General features: G+C 37.3%; 1 protein-coding gene across 4 annotated transcripts in view; it reads right to left on the bottom strand.

The window, feature by feature from the left end:
• Positions 1-21,735, bottom strand: part of LOC149080331 (phospholipase A-2-activating protein-like) — a 312,878-nt gene that overhangs the window by 166,016 nt on the left and 125,127 nt on the right. For all 4 annotated transcript variants that reach the window (XM_089239466.1, XM_089239467.1, XM_089239468.1 and 1 more), the window contains exon 4: positions 2,756-3,059. In XM_089239466.1, coding sequence (XP_089095592.1) covers positions 2,756-3,059 — 304 coding nt within the window. The remainder of the gene's footprint in view (positions 1-2,755; positions 3,060-21,735) is intronic.

Genomic DNA, 21,735 nt, shown 5'->3' with positions numbered 1-21,735 from the left:
ATATTTTCACACCTGAATATAGAAGCTATGTCAGATTTGTGTTGGTGAAACTCGAGTGTGTTTGTGTGTGTGCCTCCAGCATTCAGATTGTTTTGTGTTCAGTAGGTGGAGCCATACTTTCTCAAATGAGGCAAGCACACATTTTGGAACCCAGTGTAATGTAGAAGCAGCAGTTATAAAGAATGTATTCCGCACCCCCTCCCCCAAAGCAGAATGTGCCAAAATCTGCAACGTTCGTTGCAGAACAATTAGCGCTACTGCAGAACAATTTAGAACAATTTTAATAAAGAGTGCGAAAAAAAAAAAAACACTATTACATATATGGGGATTTTTACCGCAGAACATCTCCAGTCCGCTGAGGGCTCGTCGCAGAATAGTGCTAAACATTCTGCTTTGGGGACCCCCTCTAGTCCAGAGCCCGGAGGGATTAGACCTGCCTGCTCTCCCCCCCCCCCCACCCTAGTTGCAGCCCTGAATCTATCCTCCAAATTGGTTTTACATGGATTTTAAATTTAATGTATACATATTTGTGTTGTAGGTCTGTGATTAAAGGAATTTGAGTGACAAAGGAATAGCCAACTCAAAATTGGAAAACCTTAGAAAATCGTATTTTTAACCGATTACCACTATGCAATCGAAGGTTCCAAACCCGGATTTTCACCAAAGGCAAAATCTGGGGGAAGGGTATGGAGCTCCTCCCCCCCCCCAACCCAAGAAAATGAAAAATATTTTTGTATAAAATTAAAATATTGGAGAAAACAGTCTTTTATACTATGTTAATTTAAAATTCTTTTTTTAACGTTAATGATCCACAAGTGTTCTGTGGAAGAAATCCTTCTGCCCCTCGTAATGCCGATTCTGCGTACACACCAGTGATTTTCGCAATGCGAAACGGCGACTATCACATAGCAGCTAGATGAAAAAACTGAATATTCAAGGTGGAGTTTCTACAGATTCGTTTTTTTTAACGATCTCGGAAAATGTTGCCCAATTTGAACTGGCATTCCAAATCCTTAACGATTTTCCAAAAATGTGCATTCGCAATCTTGTAAGAACAAGGCCATTTACGCCGTATAGAACCCTGTCTTTGAATGCTGGCAGATAGCCGAAAAAGTACCTTATTTTCCTATATGTAAAAGGAAAAGAGAAAATCTGCAGGGTAGTAAAAACTCACAAATTCTCTTTGAAAATTCTGTACACAGCCCCTCATTGGAAACTAAATATCTTCAACAACCCGCGTGTATATCAATACAATACAGTATACAAAGTTGTAAAACTGCTTTTTCAAAGTCACGTGCGATCATGATAAGACTGAAAAAAAGGGGAAAATGTTGGGGAGGTTTTTCCTCTCTACTTTTTTCATCATGGAACTAGGAAAGAAACAAATGTTTATGCGTCCTTTTCCGAAATTTCGGGTATTTGATGCGTTATAGAGTGTCAGTGGCATCTCTGTATATATATTAACAAAGCAAAATATCATATTACAACATATAAATATACAATTATAAATCCCATAACTCGACCGATTTAATAGAACATAGAAGTATGTAGGGGGCAATATGTTGCATCACCAGATTCATCCCGTCACACGGATCTCTCCCGGGTTCTTTGCCAGCGACTTGAAGATGGGCAAAAACTCACAGGAACTAGGATGAGAACAAATAAACGTCTTTATTTACATAAACTAAAAGTACTGCTAAAACTACAGCTGCCTTCAAAATATGTATCTTTCAACCTCGAATTCCACTGTCCGAATCCATAGAATTCTTCCAATCACATGCCACACAAACCTTGCATGCATTCCCGAAGCCTTTTCAAATGCCTATACGTCGTAACAATATGAATAGATTTGACTGAGTTGTATATTATGTATTAAATAAAAAATCTGTCAGCATCGTACCCCCAACCCACATTCCAAATTTCATTTTCAGGTTTTCATCTGTTACACAAGATTCTCACATGCTTTTCTCTATTTCTTTCCCTATTAGGTCAATAAGACATTCATAAAATTTCATAGCTTTCTCATGAATAGCCGTAGACTGGGTCATCTTAAGAGCATCATGGGCCCCGGGCCAAGTGGTTTTTCTGAGGCCCTACCAGGTAAATTCTAGAACATTTCAATCAAATCTCATTTTTGTGAGGCCCCTTTTCCCCTGAGGTGCACGGGTGGGACCATACGTTAAGACAGCACTGGCCGTAGAGCTCAGTACAAGGAAAACTTTAATTAAAAACCTTGCATGTCTCTCTCAAACTATCATTATTTCACACAAAGGCTCCCAACAGCTGGCTGATGAAAAGATATATTTTGGAAAGAGAAAATAAAACTGCCCCTGCCCCTGCAGGGAATCGAAACCACATCCTTTCACTTTTTGGGTGAACATCCTAGACCACTAGACTACAGAGCGGTGAGTGGCATAGTCCTCAGATGGGTCACCGTCTGGTAGCATTGTGGGCAATTGTGAGTTTTGGCTTGAGTTACATGTGACCATCCATGTACGGTCCCATTCAGTGCACACCAGCTCCAAAGGAAGATTGAGATATTTGTTGCCTCTATAGACTTGTGGTCTAAGGCGTTCACCCAGAAATTGAAAGAACGTGGGTTTAATTCCCTGCAGGGGCAGTTGAACTTTCTCTTTCTCCAAAATGTATCTTTGCATCAGCCAGCTGCTGGGATCCTTTGTGTGGATGGTGAAGTGTGGCATCGTCCTTGGATATCATTATTTCACTAAGGAGCTAAGAACAAATATTTACCTACCTTCCTGCAACAACAATATCTTCATCTTCCATGCATGCAACAGCCCATAAAGATTCTGCAGGTAGTTTTATAGTTTGAAAACAAACACCCTGCTTCCATATTTTGATGGTACTATCTTCACTACTTGTTACAAAATCACCTTCACCATTCAATAGAGAAATGCTATAAATATAATGTTCATGGCCACTAAACACACCCATGCAAACACCACTGATCTGCCAAAGTCTAATTGTATGATCATTAGAACAGGACAAAAATTCTGTGGTAGACAAGATTGCAAGTCCCCGCACACAAAGTTCGTGGCCTAAAATAAAGAAAAAGATGTGCATCAATATGGATTTAGCAATACACTTAAAACATGCTGGAATAAACTGCTTAAGTACAGTAATTCTAAATTCTCATGGTTAATAAACTGTAAATAGAGTGAAACATTGGTATAATGATATTCTGCGGGACAAGAAACAAAATATTGTTGTAGAGGAATTAAAGTCGAGGCACAGAAAATTTTACATTTCCTTCTTGAGACCCTTTTTCATGTTTTTTTCCTCCAAGAATCAACTTATTCTTTTTCTAGGAATACTACGTAATATATGTATTGTACAGTAATTTCAGTGTGAAAGGGACTAGGCAGCCCCCAGCCTTACAATGCATATAACTGGTGTAATAAAATATTAAGACTCCCTTGAATGGACGAAGACCATTTTAACTTTTAAGGAGGGGGGGGGGGTTGCAGAGGAAGATGGGCCAGCTTGACCATTTTCTTCATAATGGTGGACCTATATTGCAATGTCCCCTAATTCCTTACGTAAAATCATTGGAAAGGCAGTTGAAAGCTATCAGTGTCTCAGCATCATTCACCATCAATCCCATCCCCAACTCTTCTCAATCACCCTTCATATATCTTCGCACCCTTTTTACATTCTTCATTTTTTGAAGCGTATGGCACCTATATCTTAATCAAGTATATAATACAGTTAGTATGCTAGTACTACATTTTTGCTTGTCTTCTGTTTTTTTTTAATAAACCCATTTTTTATTGTCTTTTGGACAATGAGTTTTTTGATATTCTGAGCATCCTCAGACTACATACTACCAAATTTATGCTGCTATTATACAACATAGCTGCCAACTTTTGAAAATGAAAATTCGGGAGATTTTCGCGCAAACCCGTATTTTATCCTAAAACCACTCCCTAATAAATACAATAGGGATTTTTCCAAATAAAATAGGGATTTTCCAAACATAAAAGTTAAAGTGTAGGGAATAAAATCCCTACTCAAAAACTGAAGTTAAATTAAAATAGGGATTTTACACACATGGAAGTTAAACCCTTGGGAATAAAATTCCTACGCAAAAAACAAGTGAAATTGGAGGTCAAAACTTCAATGATGTAAAAATAAATATTGTGTTCAATCAGAAACGCTGTGAACAAACATTCTGCGCGAATGATCCCAAAATCATTGGAAGATGAAGGAAAACACCGTCAATTTTTGAAGAACACTGACTTTTTGTGACACTTGCTTGTTTTTTTTTTTCATTTCACATGAGTGATGATGTCACTCTTTCCACCATGACCGATGTTTATGTCCGTAACACAACTTGTACAAAAAGGGAAAGTCGACCCTCTTCTGGAACATTTGATGAAAGGAAATTCATCAGAATAAGTATCTTTAAAATTGATTAAATATATTTTTGCTTATCAGTATTCATGCTTTGTTATATCGCACGTACGTAACTTCAACAAAAGAATTTTTGACCATATGAGCGTCACTATAATCTTCAATTATTATCCAGGACTATTGGCTGCTACGCCATTCCCCGGCACGATAAGACAAACAACTTTCTTGTTACCATCAGAGGGTTTGTAAAACTTCCTTAAAAAGGGTATTTCCCCATTTACGACGTGTGACATCATTTCGAAAGGGAAAAAAAAGAGGCTTCATGCAGAGACGGCCCTGCTTCATGCCCCACAAGAAATTCCTCAGGGATTGTTTTCATAAGCGGGGATTTTTTTTTAATGAAGTGGGAAATTTTTAGGGACAATTAGGAATTTTTGTGATTTTCGTAAAAATTCCGGAGATTTAAGAACTTTTTGGGAGGTTGAGCGATGAAGCTAAAATTCGGGAGACTTGGCAGCTATGATACAAATACAAAATCAGAAGCCTACAACAGGCAAATTGCCCAACAAAAATAGGTAGAAAAAATGATAAAAAATCAATAAAAATAATGGAGAAGGCCCATAAAAATAGGGTTGTCATAGCCTAAATACAGCTACTGAATATTGATAAATCAGAAAAATCTTACGAACTAAAATACTCTGCCCATAGAAATACGCGGAAGAGTAGATGACTTTGCCTAATACTCAAAAAACCTTCAATAAATAAGGCAAAAATTCCTAATGCATCTCAACATGTCATGGGTGTCGTTTTCAGAAGATAAGAGTATCACGCTGACCGAGCCTCCCACTTCGATTGAGTACTAAATCTTCAATCTCGGTTGCTCAGCAGAACGAAATGCAGAACTTTTCATTCCCCTGAGCAAAATATGATAAAAAAAATTGTTGTGGTAGTTTCAAAATCTCCTTAAAAACCATCGTTACAGAGGGGTTTATCATAGTATAAGATATTGTTGTGCCAAGAGAAGTTGAAAATTAGACTATAAATCTTGATTCCAAACAAGATTTTTAAAAATATCGTTATTGAGGGGATTTATTATGTTGAGTATCTTTGACAAAAGGTTTCACTGCTGTTATGATCAAAGTCATAACATACTTTATGTAAATTATATTATAAACTGAAGAGCCAAAAAAACTGGTACACCTGCCTAATATTGTGTAGGGCCCCCGTGAGCCCGCAGAAGTGCCGCAACACAATGTGGCATGGACTCGACTAATGTCTGAAGTAGTGCTGGAGGTGGTAATTGACACCATGAATCCTGCAGGGCTGTCCATAAATCCATAGGAGTAAGAGGGAGTGGAGATCTTTTCTGAACAGCACGTTGCAAGGCATCCCAGATATGTCCAATAATGTTCATGTCTGGGGATTTAGGTGGCCAGCGGAAGTGTCTTAAGTCAGAAGAGTGTTCCTGGAGCCACTTTGTAGCAATTCTGGACGTGTGGGGTGTCGCATTGTCCTGCTGAAATTGTCCAAGTCCGTCGGAATGCACAATGGACATGAATGGGTGCAGGTGATCAGACAGGATGCTTACGTACCTGTCAGAGTCGTATCTAGACGTATCAGGGGTCCCATATCACGCCAACTGCACACGCCCCATACCATCACAGAGCCTCCACCAGCTTGAACAGTCTCCTGTTGACATGTAGGGTCCATGGATTCATTAGGTTGTCTCCATACCCGTACACGTCCATCAGCTCGAAGCAATTGGAACCGAGACTCGTCAGACCAGGCAACATGTTTCCAGTCCTCAACAGTCCAATGTCTGTGTTGTCGGGCCCAGGCGAGGCGTAAAGCTATGTGTAGTGAAGTCATCAAGGGTACACGAGTGGGCCTTCGGCTCCGAAAGCCCATATCGATGATGTCTCGTTGAATGGTTCGCACGCTGACACTTGTTGATGGCCCAGCATTGAAATCTGCAGCAATTTGCGGAAGGGTTGCACGTCTGTCACGTTTAATGATTCTCGTCAGTCGTCGTTGGTCCCGTTCTTGCATGATCTTTTTCCGGCCGCAGCGATGTCGTAGATTTAATTTTTTACCGGATTCCCGATATTCACGGTACACTTGTGAAATGGTCGTACGTGAAAATCCAAATTTTATCGCTACCTCGGAGATGCTATGTCCCATCTCTCGTTCGCCGACTATAACACCATGTTCAAACTCACTTAAATCTTGATAACCTGCCATTGTAGTAGCAGTAACCGATCTAACAACTATGCCAGACACTTGTTGTGTTATATAGGCGTTGCCGATCGCAGCGCCGTACTCTGATTGGTTCCATATCTCTTTATTTGCATACGCATGCCTGTACCAGTTTTTTTGGCCCTTCAGTTTAGTTCTAGATGGATATATTGAACATGAAAGTGTAGGTGTTTTTCTTTTTTTCGGCTGGTGAAGGGGAAGTATCTTGTGTATCGTGAGAACGGAAGTTTGCCCACATGGCCCCCTCGGACATTCCTGAGATGGACGAGGTCCACTTTCACTTTGAAAGGGTCGGGTGGTCCGAGTTCCTGGAAACTTTCCGTACGTAGATCTCACCCAACACGCTGATTGGCTCAAAGTCCCACTCCAGGAGCACTATCTTGAGAGTTTCGCTTCTCTCGGGGCGATTCTTGACAAGTATGTCGAGGTGTAAAGATGTAAAAAATTAATATTTGAGTAGGACTTAGATTGTCTGCTTGTGGCGTGTGTGAATTGTAATGAAGTAGTGAAAGGCACATCGAAAAGACGGATATAGTTGTAATCTTTTGTTCTTTTATATATATATATATTGTGATTATGTAACCAAGGAGTCAAGTAATTCTTTTTTTTTCACAATGCACGTGTCCTCTATTCATGAAATAAATGTAAAGATTTTAATTCTAATCGACTCGATTGCTTTTCTTGAAGTTTCTGTTTAATTCTTTCGGTATTTTAAATAACAAATATATATATATATATATATAACACTGCACCTAATACTTTACACATCACAGGTGAAAAAATGAAATCTTAATCCTACTACTTCTTAGTGGAATCATCGAGTCATTAGTGGTCATCGAAAATACTAATCTGTAAACATTTTCTTCAGAGATGTACTATGCACTTATAAAGAAATCTGGTCTTTCTTTTTTTTTGGGAAAAAAATCCCAGTGGCCACTTTATTGCTCTCAGAGGATCCTTTTGTTGTTTTTCTACGCCGCTGTGGTGGTCGAGTGGTTATAGTGCCGGACTCGTGATGCGAGGATCCGGGTTCGAACCCCACAGTGGTGGTCGGCTGAAGTTGGTTTTCTGTGGTTCCCAACTTCAAGGCGCAAATGCGAGCCGATCTCCCCGTTAAAAAGTCTCGCCACAGAGAGCAACAGTCCTACAACGGTAAATCATTCAACCATAACACTTCACTCATAGTTAGTAAAACTGGGGGCAGATGACAGCACTACACATAACAAGCATTACACAGAAACAAACTTTACGTCAGGTTGCACTACACGTACACGCACATTCCCGCATGTACCTATTCGTTGGGGGATTCCGCGGGGGGGGGGGTGTGCATGTGTGGTGTAGCAGTAGTAGGTAGGGGCTCGGGGATCCATGATGTTCTTAAGTCAGCCACCTCGTTGGGAAATTTGCCTGTTGTGGCGTTGTATTTGTATTTGTATTATTGTATAAAGGACAACCAAGCACTTCAGAGAAATATTAATTCGGATGTCTTTACAGTCAATGCATTTTCATTACACCTAAACAGATTTTTGTCAGGAAGAACAGACTGAGTTTTGCCACCATTTTTCGTCAATGTAAAACTCAAAATCTCTATAACAATGTTTTTTTGCATAATATTTTAAAGTAAAAATCATTTTTCTCTCCTTAAAATTGACATTTCCTCAAAGTTGGTAGTTGCGCCCTTATATTCTAGCGCTACCTTAAGTTGAGTTCTCAGAGTAAAAAGTTATGGAGTTTTTCCAGGACTTTGAGGGAGAATATTTTCAGCACTGATGGCAGCCACTGTGTGGGGCATCGTTAGGGATGCACATCATGAAGACATGGGTTTGTCGTCATTTTCCAGCATCAAGAAAAAATAGGAGTCAATCTCCCTGTTGAAAAGTCTTGCAACAGATCCTACAACCATGAAAACTACAACCAAAATAAATAATTGACACCGCCACCAAAAATGAGCAAGTAGGTACCCATTTTTTGGCACCCAAACTCCTTGTAATTTTGAACAAACAAAAAGCAAACTTGGTGGCTTTCTTGATCCAGTGTACAGGACACCAGACCCCCCTCACCTAGTGGCAGCCCTGCCTACAATTGTATATATATTCAAGCATCACACTTTACTCACAATTAAAAAAAGATAGCAGCACTAACACAATACTAATACACTTTATGCAAAATACTAGATACGCATGATTACCAGACATCCTCATTTATAATGTAATTTTAAGCATCCTCCAACATTTTAGGAAATTTTGTCCTCCTTTTTAAGGTTTCCAGTTTTTTACCTGGGTGAATTTCTTTTTTTCATCTTTTTTTTCCTTCCTCCCTACATTTTTACATGCTCTGACCAGTCATGGTCGAAATGCTCAAAATACAAGAACCCAAGTTTTTCTTAACAGGAGAAAACCGGTTTTTCGTTAATATAGGAGCATCATCTATTGTGCAAATCAGGAAAAGTAATGTCACCAGGTTTGAGCACACAAGCATCCTCCTTTCTCAGTTATTGAATCTTATAATCCTAAGCACAAAGACTGTTTGATATAATGGGTATCAGGTATAGAACATATGCACACTTTCGGCACAACACACACACCTGAAAGTGGATATAATGGTAGTAAATTGTTCAATGATGGTAGACTGGAGTTGTGCTCAGTTTAAAAGAAGGACCAATGTTACCACTGTTACATATTATGTAACATATAACTATTACATATTTTTTAACGTAGCTTGAAAAACAATCAACAAGATTGCAGAAGCTAGAGTCTGCTTTATGACAAGCCTTCTTCAAATATTAATCGAACTGATGATTTTTACCAAATGTTCAAAAAACCTTTGCCAAGTAGTTTGTCAAATGCAGTGAAACCTCACTACAACGATACCTGAAACAACATTAACTTAACCAACAACAATAATTTCTGCATCTATTATGAAATTGCCTTTACCCTAATGTTAAACTCCTCTCAGTACAATGATATCTTCTAAGACAACTCCTTCTATAGTGATATATTTTTTAGTTTTGCTGTTTCTGTCAATCTTTTTTAAAACTCTTTTCTCCAACGAGTATCTGTGAAACCGGTTTTGTTTTGTTTTCTTTTCCCAAATACTTGTTAAGGTGTGTTATCAGATTTTATTTCACTATCTGCACCACCCCCATCTACTCCCACAAATTAGTATTAGTTTGCTCTTTCAACAACCTCCTTTTGGGTGTTACCAGAAATAACTTTCGGGTATTGTATGTCCCCCATAAAGAAGGCTTCCTCTCATTATTTGAGTATGGCAGCACAATCTAACTGTTTGCTACTGTAGGTGTAGTACACTACTAGACATTGTTTGCTACTGAAATTGTATTTGGGTTTATTGCCACCACCTTGACCCTTTTTTTTGAAGGACTTGTCTAAACTTCAAACATAATTTTTTGTTTCTTTTTTTATGCAGGCACACTAAACCTAAAATTCACCACCACCTGCTGTGTTACATAAACATTACAATAATGAAATATAGTGCTTCGATAAGAAACAGCTGGGTAATAATTTTTCCCTCTCTCTGGGTAGGTTTTCAACAACAATTTGAATTTTGAGCAAGATGGTCAGAACTAAGACGTTCTTTCATCAGTAGAACTTCCTTGGTCACTATTATGCTGTGCATGAAGCTGTGCTGGAAAAAAAATTTACTTTCAGCATCTCCTGTTCAGTGATTAATGTTAACAAAACAAATAAAAATATTATTTCAGGTGAACATTAGATAATAATCAGGTAGTCGAATCATTTTACCAATTCTTTTTTAAATGCATATATTTTCATGTGTCATAATAGATTAAATACTAATAAATTATAAATCAGTCATATATCAACAACAAAAGTTTATTAGTCGTTTAAATTGAAATAGGTTTTTTAATTTAAACAAATACAAAGATATGTACATATACAAACATCTATACAATAAACAAACATATAAGGACTCTTTGAGGTCAATAAACTATTGACCTCAAAGGACATGACTGTCATTCCAGCAAATCTATAAGGGTTACTCAATGATGTTATTTCAGCAACAGCCTTATTATTGTGGTTTGTACAGGTTGATAATTGTTTCATATAAAGTATATATACATATTTTTAAATTTTTGTATCACTGAAACCAAGACATTTTACATAGAGATGAGTTATATTGTATTAAAGTAGAAACTCTCGAAAACGAACACCCATGGGACCAAAAATTTTGTCCGCTAATAGGGAGGTATGACGTACAGAGATGCTGCTGTACTCTAATTCAAAAAATCTGAATCCCTTCTGAGTGAAACTAGGCCCCTCTCGAAAAACATTATATTAAAAACATATATACCCTCCCTTCCCCCCCCCCCCATAATTTACTGTAATCTCTATGAATTTTTTTCCAGCATGCCCAGGTCTTTTATCACCTGCTTATATCTCTTTCTTGAGACACAGCGGTGGGCCATGTTCTGGGTAGGAGGAAGTACCTGTGAATCAAATAATTCCTTTATAAAAACCTGTTCTGTCTCCTATTTGCCGCTGTGGTGGTCGAGTGGTTATAGTGCCGGACTCGTGATGCGAGGATCCGGGTTCGAACCCCACAGTGGTGGTCGGCTGAAGTTGGTTTTCTGTGGTTCCCAACTTCAAGGCGCAAATGCGAGCCGATCTCCCCGTTAAAAAGTCTCGCCACAGAGAGCAACAGTCCTACAACAGTAAATCATTCAACCATAACACTTCACTCATAGTTAGTAAAACTGGGGGCAGATGACAGCACTACACATAACAAGCATTACACAGAAACAAACTTTACGTCAGGTTGCACTACACGTACACGCACATTCCCGCATGTACCGATTCGTTGGGGGGTTCCGCGGGGGGGGGGGGGTGCATGTGTGGTGTAGCAGTAGTAGGTAGGGGCTCGGGGATCCATGATGTTCTTAAGTCAGCCACCTCGTTGGGCAATTTGCCTGTTGTGGCGTTGTATTTGTATTTGTATTTGTATCTCAAAGTTCATTTACTTTCATTATCTACTAGTAGGAAAAGCTTGCAAAGCCCATTAATGAGAATTTAACATATGGAATATAACACATATAAAAAATCTAAACCAAATACACAGTTGATCCTGCTTATAACATTCCCATTTAGAGCATTTTTCCACTTAGTACAACTGATTTCCATGGTCCCAACTTTAATGCTTCTTATTAAGATTTCCCGTTTTAAGTGTTTTCCTGTATACAACATTTCTTATGACAGTTTTTAAAAAGCATTATAAGCTGGATCCACTGTAATTAAAAGTTACAGGCACACATTTATATACTAATAAATCAATCTATAAATTCCTTTGATTATTTCTTATTTCTTTAAAAAAAATCTTAGCTCTTTCAATAATATCTTCTGATTTAAATTTACAGATTCTCTTTCTCTCAGTACACACTCTCTCACACTTATCTGCCGATTCCCTATTAATAGGAACAAGGAATTCATATAAATCAGATACATATTGAATATACACATAAAAATACAATCTTAAAAAAAAACACTTAAGCGATCAAGTCTCCAGCTTGTCACATTGAAACATAATACAATACAGTGAAACAACAAATATAAAAGAAACAAAATAAATATCAGAAAAAACAACACAAATATATAGACCCTTTCACCAATATATATATATAGAGGCACTACATAGTAGTTTTTACCATACAATAATGCTCATACAGCACTTTTAAAATATTAACAGGGTATATCTCAAAAACAAAAGAAAAAACTTTTTCCATGGGGATAATCATGTTCAGTAGGTCAAGATCATTCAGAATTGTATATCTGCATCCTATGTCCATTTTCATCAATATTGGGATAACGCTATTAATTTGCAGTACTTTCATTACACAACACACAGGTATAGGATATTAAGTTTTGTTTCAATAAATAACATTCACTTTATAAAATAAGTGATTGGACACAATTTTATTGTTGCCCAAGTGTAATAAAAGTTTGACCTTGGTATGATGTCATTGAATGTCCTAACATGTATTGTGCTAACCATGAAGTACTAAAATTGTTCTGTCACAAAGCAAAAAATTAATGTAGCTTTGTACCTTATGCGTGATGTCATCAGATTTATATTGTTAATAAATAAGTTTAAAACATTGAAAATGCATCTGTGAGGAGAAAATGAGGATTACTCAAGGGGCCGTTCAGTATTACGTAAGCAAATTTTTAGCCATTTTTGACCCCCTCCCTCGCCCTTTGTCAGTAAAAGTCCGCAAAACTCTGACCCACTCCCTGCCCTCGTCAGCAAAATTTCGTCATCAGCTCTACCCCTCTGTATCCTAACGCATATTGGTGGGATCGGAAACATAACGGGGGGCCATAGCGGGGCTCGCACCCCCCCCCCAGACAACCAAAAATGTATTTTTTTTTAATGCAAAATTTTTTTTTCAATTAAAATTTCGGAAGAAAACACTTTCATATGTGTTGTTATAATCAATTTCTGTTAATATTAATGTCATTTGAAGGCTATGAAATCAAAATTTATCTTTAATGAATTCATTGCGACTCACCCTCTAACCCATATAATGATAAATCACATAAAGACCCTTGGCCCGCAGACCAAATATGGCCCTGGGTGTTATCTGATGCAGCCTGCCCTTCTCAAACCCAATTTTGTAAAAATGAACTAAGATTTTAATTAAATTAACATTTACAGATCGCTTAAGTGTCTCGTGGTACATTGCCAGAGCATTTAAGTGGCCTGTGGTACATTGCCATAGCATTTAAGCAGCCCGTGGCACATTTTCAGATCACTTAAATGACCTGGGACACAGTTCCAGAACACTTAAGTGATCCGTGAATTATTTAGAGACCCCTTGAGTGACATGCGACGTAGTTTTAGAGCACTTAAGTGGCCCCAATGCAGTTCTACATCACTCAAGTTAGCTGTGGCACATTAAGTGATCCGCAGCATATAATTATGGATCACTTGAGTGATGAGTGGCACAGTTCCAGAGCACTTAAGCAGCATGGACACATTTCCAGATCACTTGAACGCATGAAAAATTTAGAGATCACTAAAATGGCTCTGTAGGGCACTTATCAATGGGGGGGGGGGTGGAATGTTACTTTAAGAGTGTCCACAGACTATTGAAAGGTTTTTCTCGTTTTTCCATAAAGGATGGTTGATGACGTAAGCATTATCCAAACCCCCTCCCCCTTGTGATCAAAAGTCAGCAAATCGGAAACCCCTCCCCCTCCATCGATGATGACATAATACTTGAACGGCGTCTAAAGTCTTAATGCTAAACATCAAATTCTTCATCAGGGAAGCGTCTTTAGCACAGGCTAAGTGCCATTTTGCATTTATCAATTGTTCGGAATATTTTTTTTACCATAGAAATCCCATGTCCCTAAGATTTTTCTTTGATCAATTGAAAATACCAGAATCTTCAGAATATTTCAGACGATCAAATAATATCCTTAATGAAATCAAAAATCAAAATTGAAGGGAAAGACATTTCAATATTTCCTTAACTCGCCCAATTGCTCACAAATAACTAAGCTTGACCAGGTACGAGAAATTTTTCACGACTTTTTCTGTCAGTGCCACCACTCAAACACATCAGGTAATATAGAAACGTCCTCTCCACTTGTCAATACAAGATTCATCGAAAGACTGGTTATTTGTGGAGATGAAGATTACAAGGAAGAAAATTGTCCCCGTGGGGGGCAGTGATGAATTTTCTTCCTTGTAATCTTCATCTCCACAAATAACCAGTCTTTCGATGAATCTTGTACATCAGGTAATGTTTCAATTAATCAAACTCCTACCAGAGGAATCTATTAAAAATTTGGTATATCAGATTTGGCAGTGGCCAAAACATAAACGTTAATGAACCACGGGCCCTAAGGCAGATCAAATTCTTGCAGTTCATGTCTGCATTGCCCATCAATCTAAGGACAAAGATCATGAATCATGACAATAACTTATGCGATGAGGCAGTGAAGTATGCACAATGATTACAGGATACACAAAAGTCCATTCAGCTCATGGATTTGTCTAACACCACCTACCCATTTCTCCCAACACAATCCACATTCACGTCTGAACTTAACGTCCTTAGAGATGAGGTCTCCAGCTTGTCAATGGCGTACAGAAAACCAGATATTGTGTGCCAGTTGTGCAATGTTAACACATTCTGCCAGAACGTGTCCCCAACTACCCCACACTGAACCAAAACAACCTGTTGAAATTCATTTCAACAACACTTTGATGCCATCGATTCCACACACACAACACACTCAATTCCCCCCCCCTCCAATACACACAAGTTAGGCCACAGCGAGCACAATGCAGACCTCGCAACTCAAACACAAAAATCTGTTAACTTTGCTCATACCCAGGGCATATTTTGGCAAATTGTAGAAAATTTGCTCCATCACAAAATCCTCAACCATACACACCCAATGGCCAGTAAAACACCAATCTCCTTTCTCAAACACAATGTCCTCCCTCATTTCACTCGCCCTAATCATTTTAACTAAAAAGGAAGGAAGTTGTTGCTGGTGATCTCTCACCTTCCATTGACAATCCCACACCAGTTGGGTCTACGATTTCACAAGTCAATGATGAGATTATATCATACTTATTTGTGCCAAAAATGCACATAAAAATGAATTGTGCAAAATTCCTTCACAAAATGACAATTCTGACACTCTATATATAAACAATTGCTTTAACAATATCTTTTCACTGCCAAGTCCAGTAACTATCCCCTTTCCATGCTTTTGGACTCCAATTTCAGAAAATTTTGCATGAAAGATTATTGAAATTGTTGAACCAAACAGCATGTCACATATAGGAATATCTCTCTCACCTCATTAAAATCAAAACCGTTAACTCTGAAGTACTCTTTTCTTCCTTCACTATAAACAGCTTCACTTCATGAAGGAAAAACTTCAAATATACTTTCTATATTGCCAACATTAGCAACTCTAATTTTGATAGCATTCTTTGTTACGCCTTCATAAAATTATACAACTTACTGTTGTATGGCAAAGACAACTTTGTTTCTTTTGGGGAATCGCATGTATCCTTTGACTCTGATAATGCAACTAATACTTTCCCAGAAAGTAAGAATGTTGAACTTGTAAAAAAAATTGTAATTGAACCAAATGAAAAGGCAATGCCCAGTGTAAAAATTGACTCGAATGATAATTTTTGTCACAATGTTTTTTTCAAACCCCGTTTGAAAAACCCTCTGGTGGAGATTCCCCCTCCTATTCACTTCCTATGAGGATGGATAATTTCGAATAATGATCAGAAATTTATGATCCACACCGATACATTTGAATAAGTCGCAAATTATGGGGCAAGTTTCTCCGCATTGTGAATTCGAACACATACTCACCACATGTAGAGTCTCGGGAGGTACATCTCATTCAAGCTTCTCCTGAGACCAATCAAAAGAGGATTTGATTCCCACTGACTTTAATCTTGAACATCTCTCAAAGGATCAAAAACAAACTTTGATTCCCACTCTTATGGAAACTTTTCAAGTGTTTCAAAATCTCCATTCACACTGAGTTGTACTGACCGTATTAGGCCTCAGTTAAACCTACTTCATGATCAATCCCTTTTCCCCTTTCTCAAGCCCTACAACAACAAGTGAAAGACAAACTTAAGTACGTCAAAGATGCAGGCCTCATTGAAAAAACATTGCTGAATGGGCCTGTCCCATTTTACTAGTCAAAAAGAAACCTGAACCAGGTCAAGACCTTTCTAATATAAAATATAGACTTATGAAGGAACAACTGGTTGAAGCGAAGATGAATTCAGGAAAGAGTAAATTCAACTGCCCTTGCAGAGAGTCGAACCCACGTCCTCTCACTTCCCAAGTGAGCACCTAGCAGGGTTGACAAAAACCTGGGTTTTTTTCAGAAAAAGCACAACCCACTGGGTTCTTTCAGGGTTTTTGATATTGAAGCATAAGGAAAGGAAGTTATATATTCTGTAAATAAATATAATAGACAGGGTAATTTATGACAATTATCATGTATATACAGTATATGTATATTAATAATATTTTTTTGTATTAAAAAAATAATAATTAGCACAGAACATTAAATCAATATTGATAAAAATTTTAGCTGGTTTCATGTGTGCTTAAAGTGTAACCAGAGTTCAAACACCTCTAGTGGAGAAACACTGTTCTCAAACGATGACAAGGAGTATAACAGTTTATTAGAACTATGGTTAAAAAAAGATAAACCCTAACAAATTATTTGTAAGCAACTAAATTCTAAAACACATCAATGTTATTCTCTGAAAAAATAGCGTAGGTTGAGTGTTAATTTTTTTCTAGATACCTTAAATTACCAGAATACTAAACAAGTTGTATTTAGATCATTTTAGTTTTTCATATTTGTTTGCAGCACTTTCTTTTGAGGAGAGAAAGGGAAACATTCTAGAAAAAATTTATTATACCTGTTAAGTTGAAAAGCACCAGCTGCAAGCCATCTGATCTCTTATTGGATAGAGTTTACAATGACGTATATATAAAAATTGCACCAATGAAAATTCTTTCTATTTTTCTTCAGCATTATCTTCCTTTCCCAATTCAAACTATTTTGACGAGTTTCACCAATACCTCAAATCCAAGTCCAGTTCGACTGGACTGGATAATGGATGTTTTCCCTCCTGGATACAGCATTTCACCATTTCTTTTTGCTGCTTAGCTAGACAAGTTGTATGTATGAACTGCCCACGTTCTAAAACTTTACTTTGAGAGAAGTGTAAATTTTGGTGGTTTACGGTTTAGTCCGCGATGCCAAGGAATGAAGGTTCTGGAAGAAAATAGTCCCTTGAATGGACTATGGTGAATAAAACTGATAACAAATGGCAAGTAATTTGTAAGTTTTGCAATACTATAGTTAGAGTGCAAAAGTGGAAAGAATCCATGATCATTGAATAAATGCAAGAAATTGGAAGCTCATTTTTTGTTTTCGTGGTCATCAAACACTGATGATAGTGAATCTTCATGCAGTGAAGAGACATATACTTCATTGAAAAGAAAGCAACCCTGTGAAGATGTTTCTACATGCGGAAGTTCAAATACTATTGTGGATGCTGGAACATCAAAAAACAAAGGTCAATAGGACAATTTATTTGCATCAATTGAGCATATTGTTTCTACTTTTGGACTAGTATGGTCAAAACTGAAAAACAAACTTAGATGTGAAAAAGCAAAGAAATTAGTGAAAGATCACTCAAATGAAAAGGTGTTATTGAAAAGGATTAGTAATTGTGAGTTAAAATAAACATTTTCAAGAATGTTTTCTATTTACTTGTAAAAAAGGACATTTAAAATATAATGGGAAGAAATATAATTTAAATAGCATTGAAAATTCATAGATTTATTTATGTTTTTCTTAAGATAGAGTCATGACCCCCTCCCCCCACATCCAGGAGCCAGGACTCCTTGGCAGAGATCTTCTGTGGGACCCCTCTGTAATGAATTTATAGTGTAAAAAAAATCAAAAATAATAAGATTTGTCCCGGGCTGGAGCACTGCAAGCCCCACCCTTGTGGGGGTCACAGATAGAGTATGACAATGCAATAACATTAGAAAGCATACTGTTTGCAAGTAAGTGAAGTTTTAAGGTGTAATTTTTAATGGGTTTTTTCTAACCCCCTATAATCTAAATAGCATTGAATACACAAATTTATCTATGTATTTCTTTTGAGATAGAGTACGACAATGCAATATCATTAAAAAGTATACTGTTTGCGAGTAAGTGCAGCCTTAAGATGTGGTTTTTTTCAAGGGTTTTTCTGGGTTGGATAAAATCAGACCAACCCTGGTGCCTAGACCAATAGACTACAAAGGCTACGAATATCTCCATCTTTCCATAGAGCTTGTGTGCACTGAACAGGCCCATAAATGAAAGGTCGAACCTAACTCAGGCCAAAGCTTGCAATTGCTGATACTGCCACCAGATGGCAACCTATACTAGGATGATGTTGCTCAATCAATGAGTGTAATCTTGCTTTTTATTTTTCGCAGTTTAAAGCACCTGTACTTTGCAGAACAAATGATTTATCATATAAAATGACGAGTACTTGACAACAAAAGTGTAGACATCTGTAGATAAGAATAGATGTAAAAAAGTCTGAGAATGCAAGTACACCATATTAGATGAACAAAGAGAGTATACGAAGAATTTTGATTTAAAAAAATCTAGTGTGACATTTTCAATATGTGGGAGGGTCAGTGCGACCCCCTTCCATCTTTCTAGGTATATTGGTTCATATCTCCATTGTTAAGAAATATAATTGAAAAAGCTATGATGTACAACAGGGGTGGAAAATGAAAATTTGATTTTTTTAACAGGAAAAATTATTTTTGTAGCAGCATTCATCAGTTTTGTAGCACTTTAAAATTTCGGCAGTAAATAAAACAGTTTTTATAAACATATATGCAGTAGCATAAACAGGATTATATTTTACTTCAAGAAACAGTGTTATTTCAGCTCAGAAGAAAGGGGTGTCCCCTTCCCCCTCCACAATGTACAAAATACATAGAGACTTCCTCTAGAAGAAATTATATTTTTTAAATTTTTAAATCATAAAAAAATTCTAGACTTCTTTTGATATTTATATTTTTACATTCTCTACAATGTCAACAAATAAGAGGCTTTTAACATACAGGCATGGTGTTTCATATTTCAAAAATAATTTTCAAATGAGTGTTTAGATTTAGCTTGTAGAATTGGTAATCACTAATTCAAAAAAAAAAAATTCACTAAATGAGAGGCTTGAAACACTCATTAGAAAAGTAATTATTTTTCTTGTCTTTGCCACTGATGCAAGTCTAAGTAGTCTACCAGAATTTACCCATTTCATATTTGAACTGTTTTTCTTTTTGAGTTTGCTCTTGATTATATTATCCCAATTTGATTGAACATACGTTGAGATAACTTCTTCTGCTGGGTCATTCTTAGAATATTTATAAGCAATTCTCAAAAATTTAATAGTGAAATAAAAAATTAGACTTAAATTATTTTAACTTAAACTATAGTAATTTAAGCTAGAACTAAATTATTTTCAATTTAAACTACAGAAATAAAAACTATAGAAAGTAATGGTTAAACTATTAGAAATTCAAGAGAATGCGATTCTATTTTCACAAAAAAATTCAATCCGAGTACATTTGTTTTCACTCGTTATTGTTAACTGATTTGTGATTGCTCCGTGTATTTTATTTTCCAGCATCTTTGACAGATTTTCAGTCTCTCGTTTTACTTCCAAGTTTTCTATTATTCATTATCCTAGAATAACATATGACATATCCCTTGATATGCCATTTCCTTTTACGTTATTCACCGACATGTTGTGTTTAATGGAAAATGGTTTCCAGATGAGCATTGATTAAAATCACTTTCTCTAGACCAGCGGTTCTCAACCGCGGAGTCCTTGGGGATCTATGTGCACTTCCCAGGGGCTCTGCGGACACTCGAGGATAATAAAATAAATCAATAAATTTGATATAGCCGCTGTGGTGGTCGAGTGGTTATAATGCCGGACTCGTGATGCGAGGATCCGGGTTCGAACCCCACAGTGGTGGTCGGCTGAAGTTGGTTTTCTGTGGTTCCCAACTTCAAGGCGCAAATGCGAGCCGATCTCCCCGTTAAAAAGTCTCGCCACAGAGAGCAACAGTCCTATAACGATAAATCTTTCAATCATAACACTTCACTCATAGTTAGTAAAACTGGGGGCATATGATAGCACTACACATAACAAGCATTACACAGAAACAAACTTTACGTCAGGTTGCACTACACGTACACGCACATTCCCGCATGTACCGATTCGTTGGGGGGTTCCGCGGGGGGGGGGGGTTGCATGTGTGGTGTAGCAGTAGTAGGTAGGGGCTCGGGGATCCATGATGTTCTTAAGTCAGCCACCTCGTTGGGCAATTTGCCTGTTGTGGCGTTGTATTTGTATTTGTATTTGTATAAACAAAAAAAGAAGCCTAAAGGGTACCGCCATATAAATAATATATTTAAAAAAATGAGTTATACAGGGCTCCGCCATAGAAATTATAAACTGAAAAAGGCTCTGCGAGTCAGAAAAGGTTGAGAACCGCTGATCTAGACCACAATTTTCCAACCTTTTTTTGTCTGATCACCCCTTCTTCAGAAAATTTTTTCTCCTATCGCCCCTCAACGCAATCTAACCTATAGGATTCTATGTTATACCCGTAACTTCTACCGCCCCCCTGGAACATTCCATCGCCTACCCAGGGGGTGTTAACGCCCATGTTAGGAGTCACTGGTCTAGACCATGGTTATGTTTGGTTTCCAAGGAATGAAAAGATAATTCATGTAAGTGTTGCACTTGTTATGTGTTCAAGTGTTGCGATCTATCTTCCAAATCAAAAATTAAAATGAAAATCTTTTCTGCAAATTTCAAACTATGACTGTTTTGGATGGAATAATTTGCAGAAACAATTGTAATTTCTGATTCATTTCATCTAGCTAGAACACCACTCAGATAGTATACAATAAATATGTATAATTTTATGATGTAAATGAATATAAAGCCCAGGATAAGAACTTTAATGACCAAACTGTCTATGTTATCTCTCACAGGTGCAGACCTATGGGGTGGGAGTTGGTCACCCCAAGCGAAATGTGAATATGATAATATTGCATTAAATAAATTTATTGAAAATTACTTGTATCAATACATTCAATTAAATAACAAATTCAAGAAAACTTTGTCTAAAAAACTGAAAATACCGGGGCATTTCTCTCAAAAAAAAGTCGGGAGAGAAAGAAAACTATGATTGCTCTGAAAATACAAGACATATGGTCACCCTCCTATACAACAATGTAAGGGGGGGGGAACCACCCCTCCCAACAGCGAGCTCTACATCCGCCCCTGATCTCTCACCATATTATTCATGGCATATAGAAATTTGCAAGTTCCCCCCAGATAATTTTACTCATGCGGCTTATATGCCAGAGGCACCAAAATGTCTTGCACAGGTGAGAATTTTGTCTCAAGCCTTCCCTGCTCCTTCACATGATAATATATATATTGCACAGGGGCTATTATATATATATT

The sequence above is a fragment of the Pholcus phalangioides genome, unplaced genomic scaffold (assembly GCF_987345545.1).
Source record: "Pholcus phalangioides strain wild (caught in Gottingen) unplaced genomic scaffold, Ppha-v1.0 ptg000011l_1, whole genome shotgun sequence".
Lineage (NCBI taxonomy): Eukaryota > Metazoa > Arthropoda > Arachnida > Araneae > Pholcidae > Pholcus > Pholcus phalangioides.
Note: the sequence above shows the minus strand (reverse complement) of the source record. Positions and strands in the feature narration are given on the sequence as shown.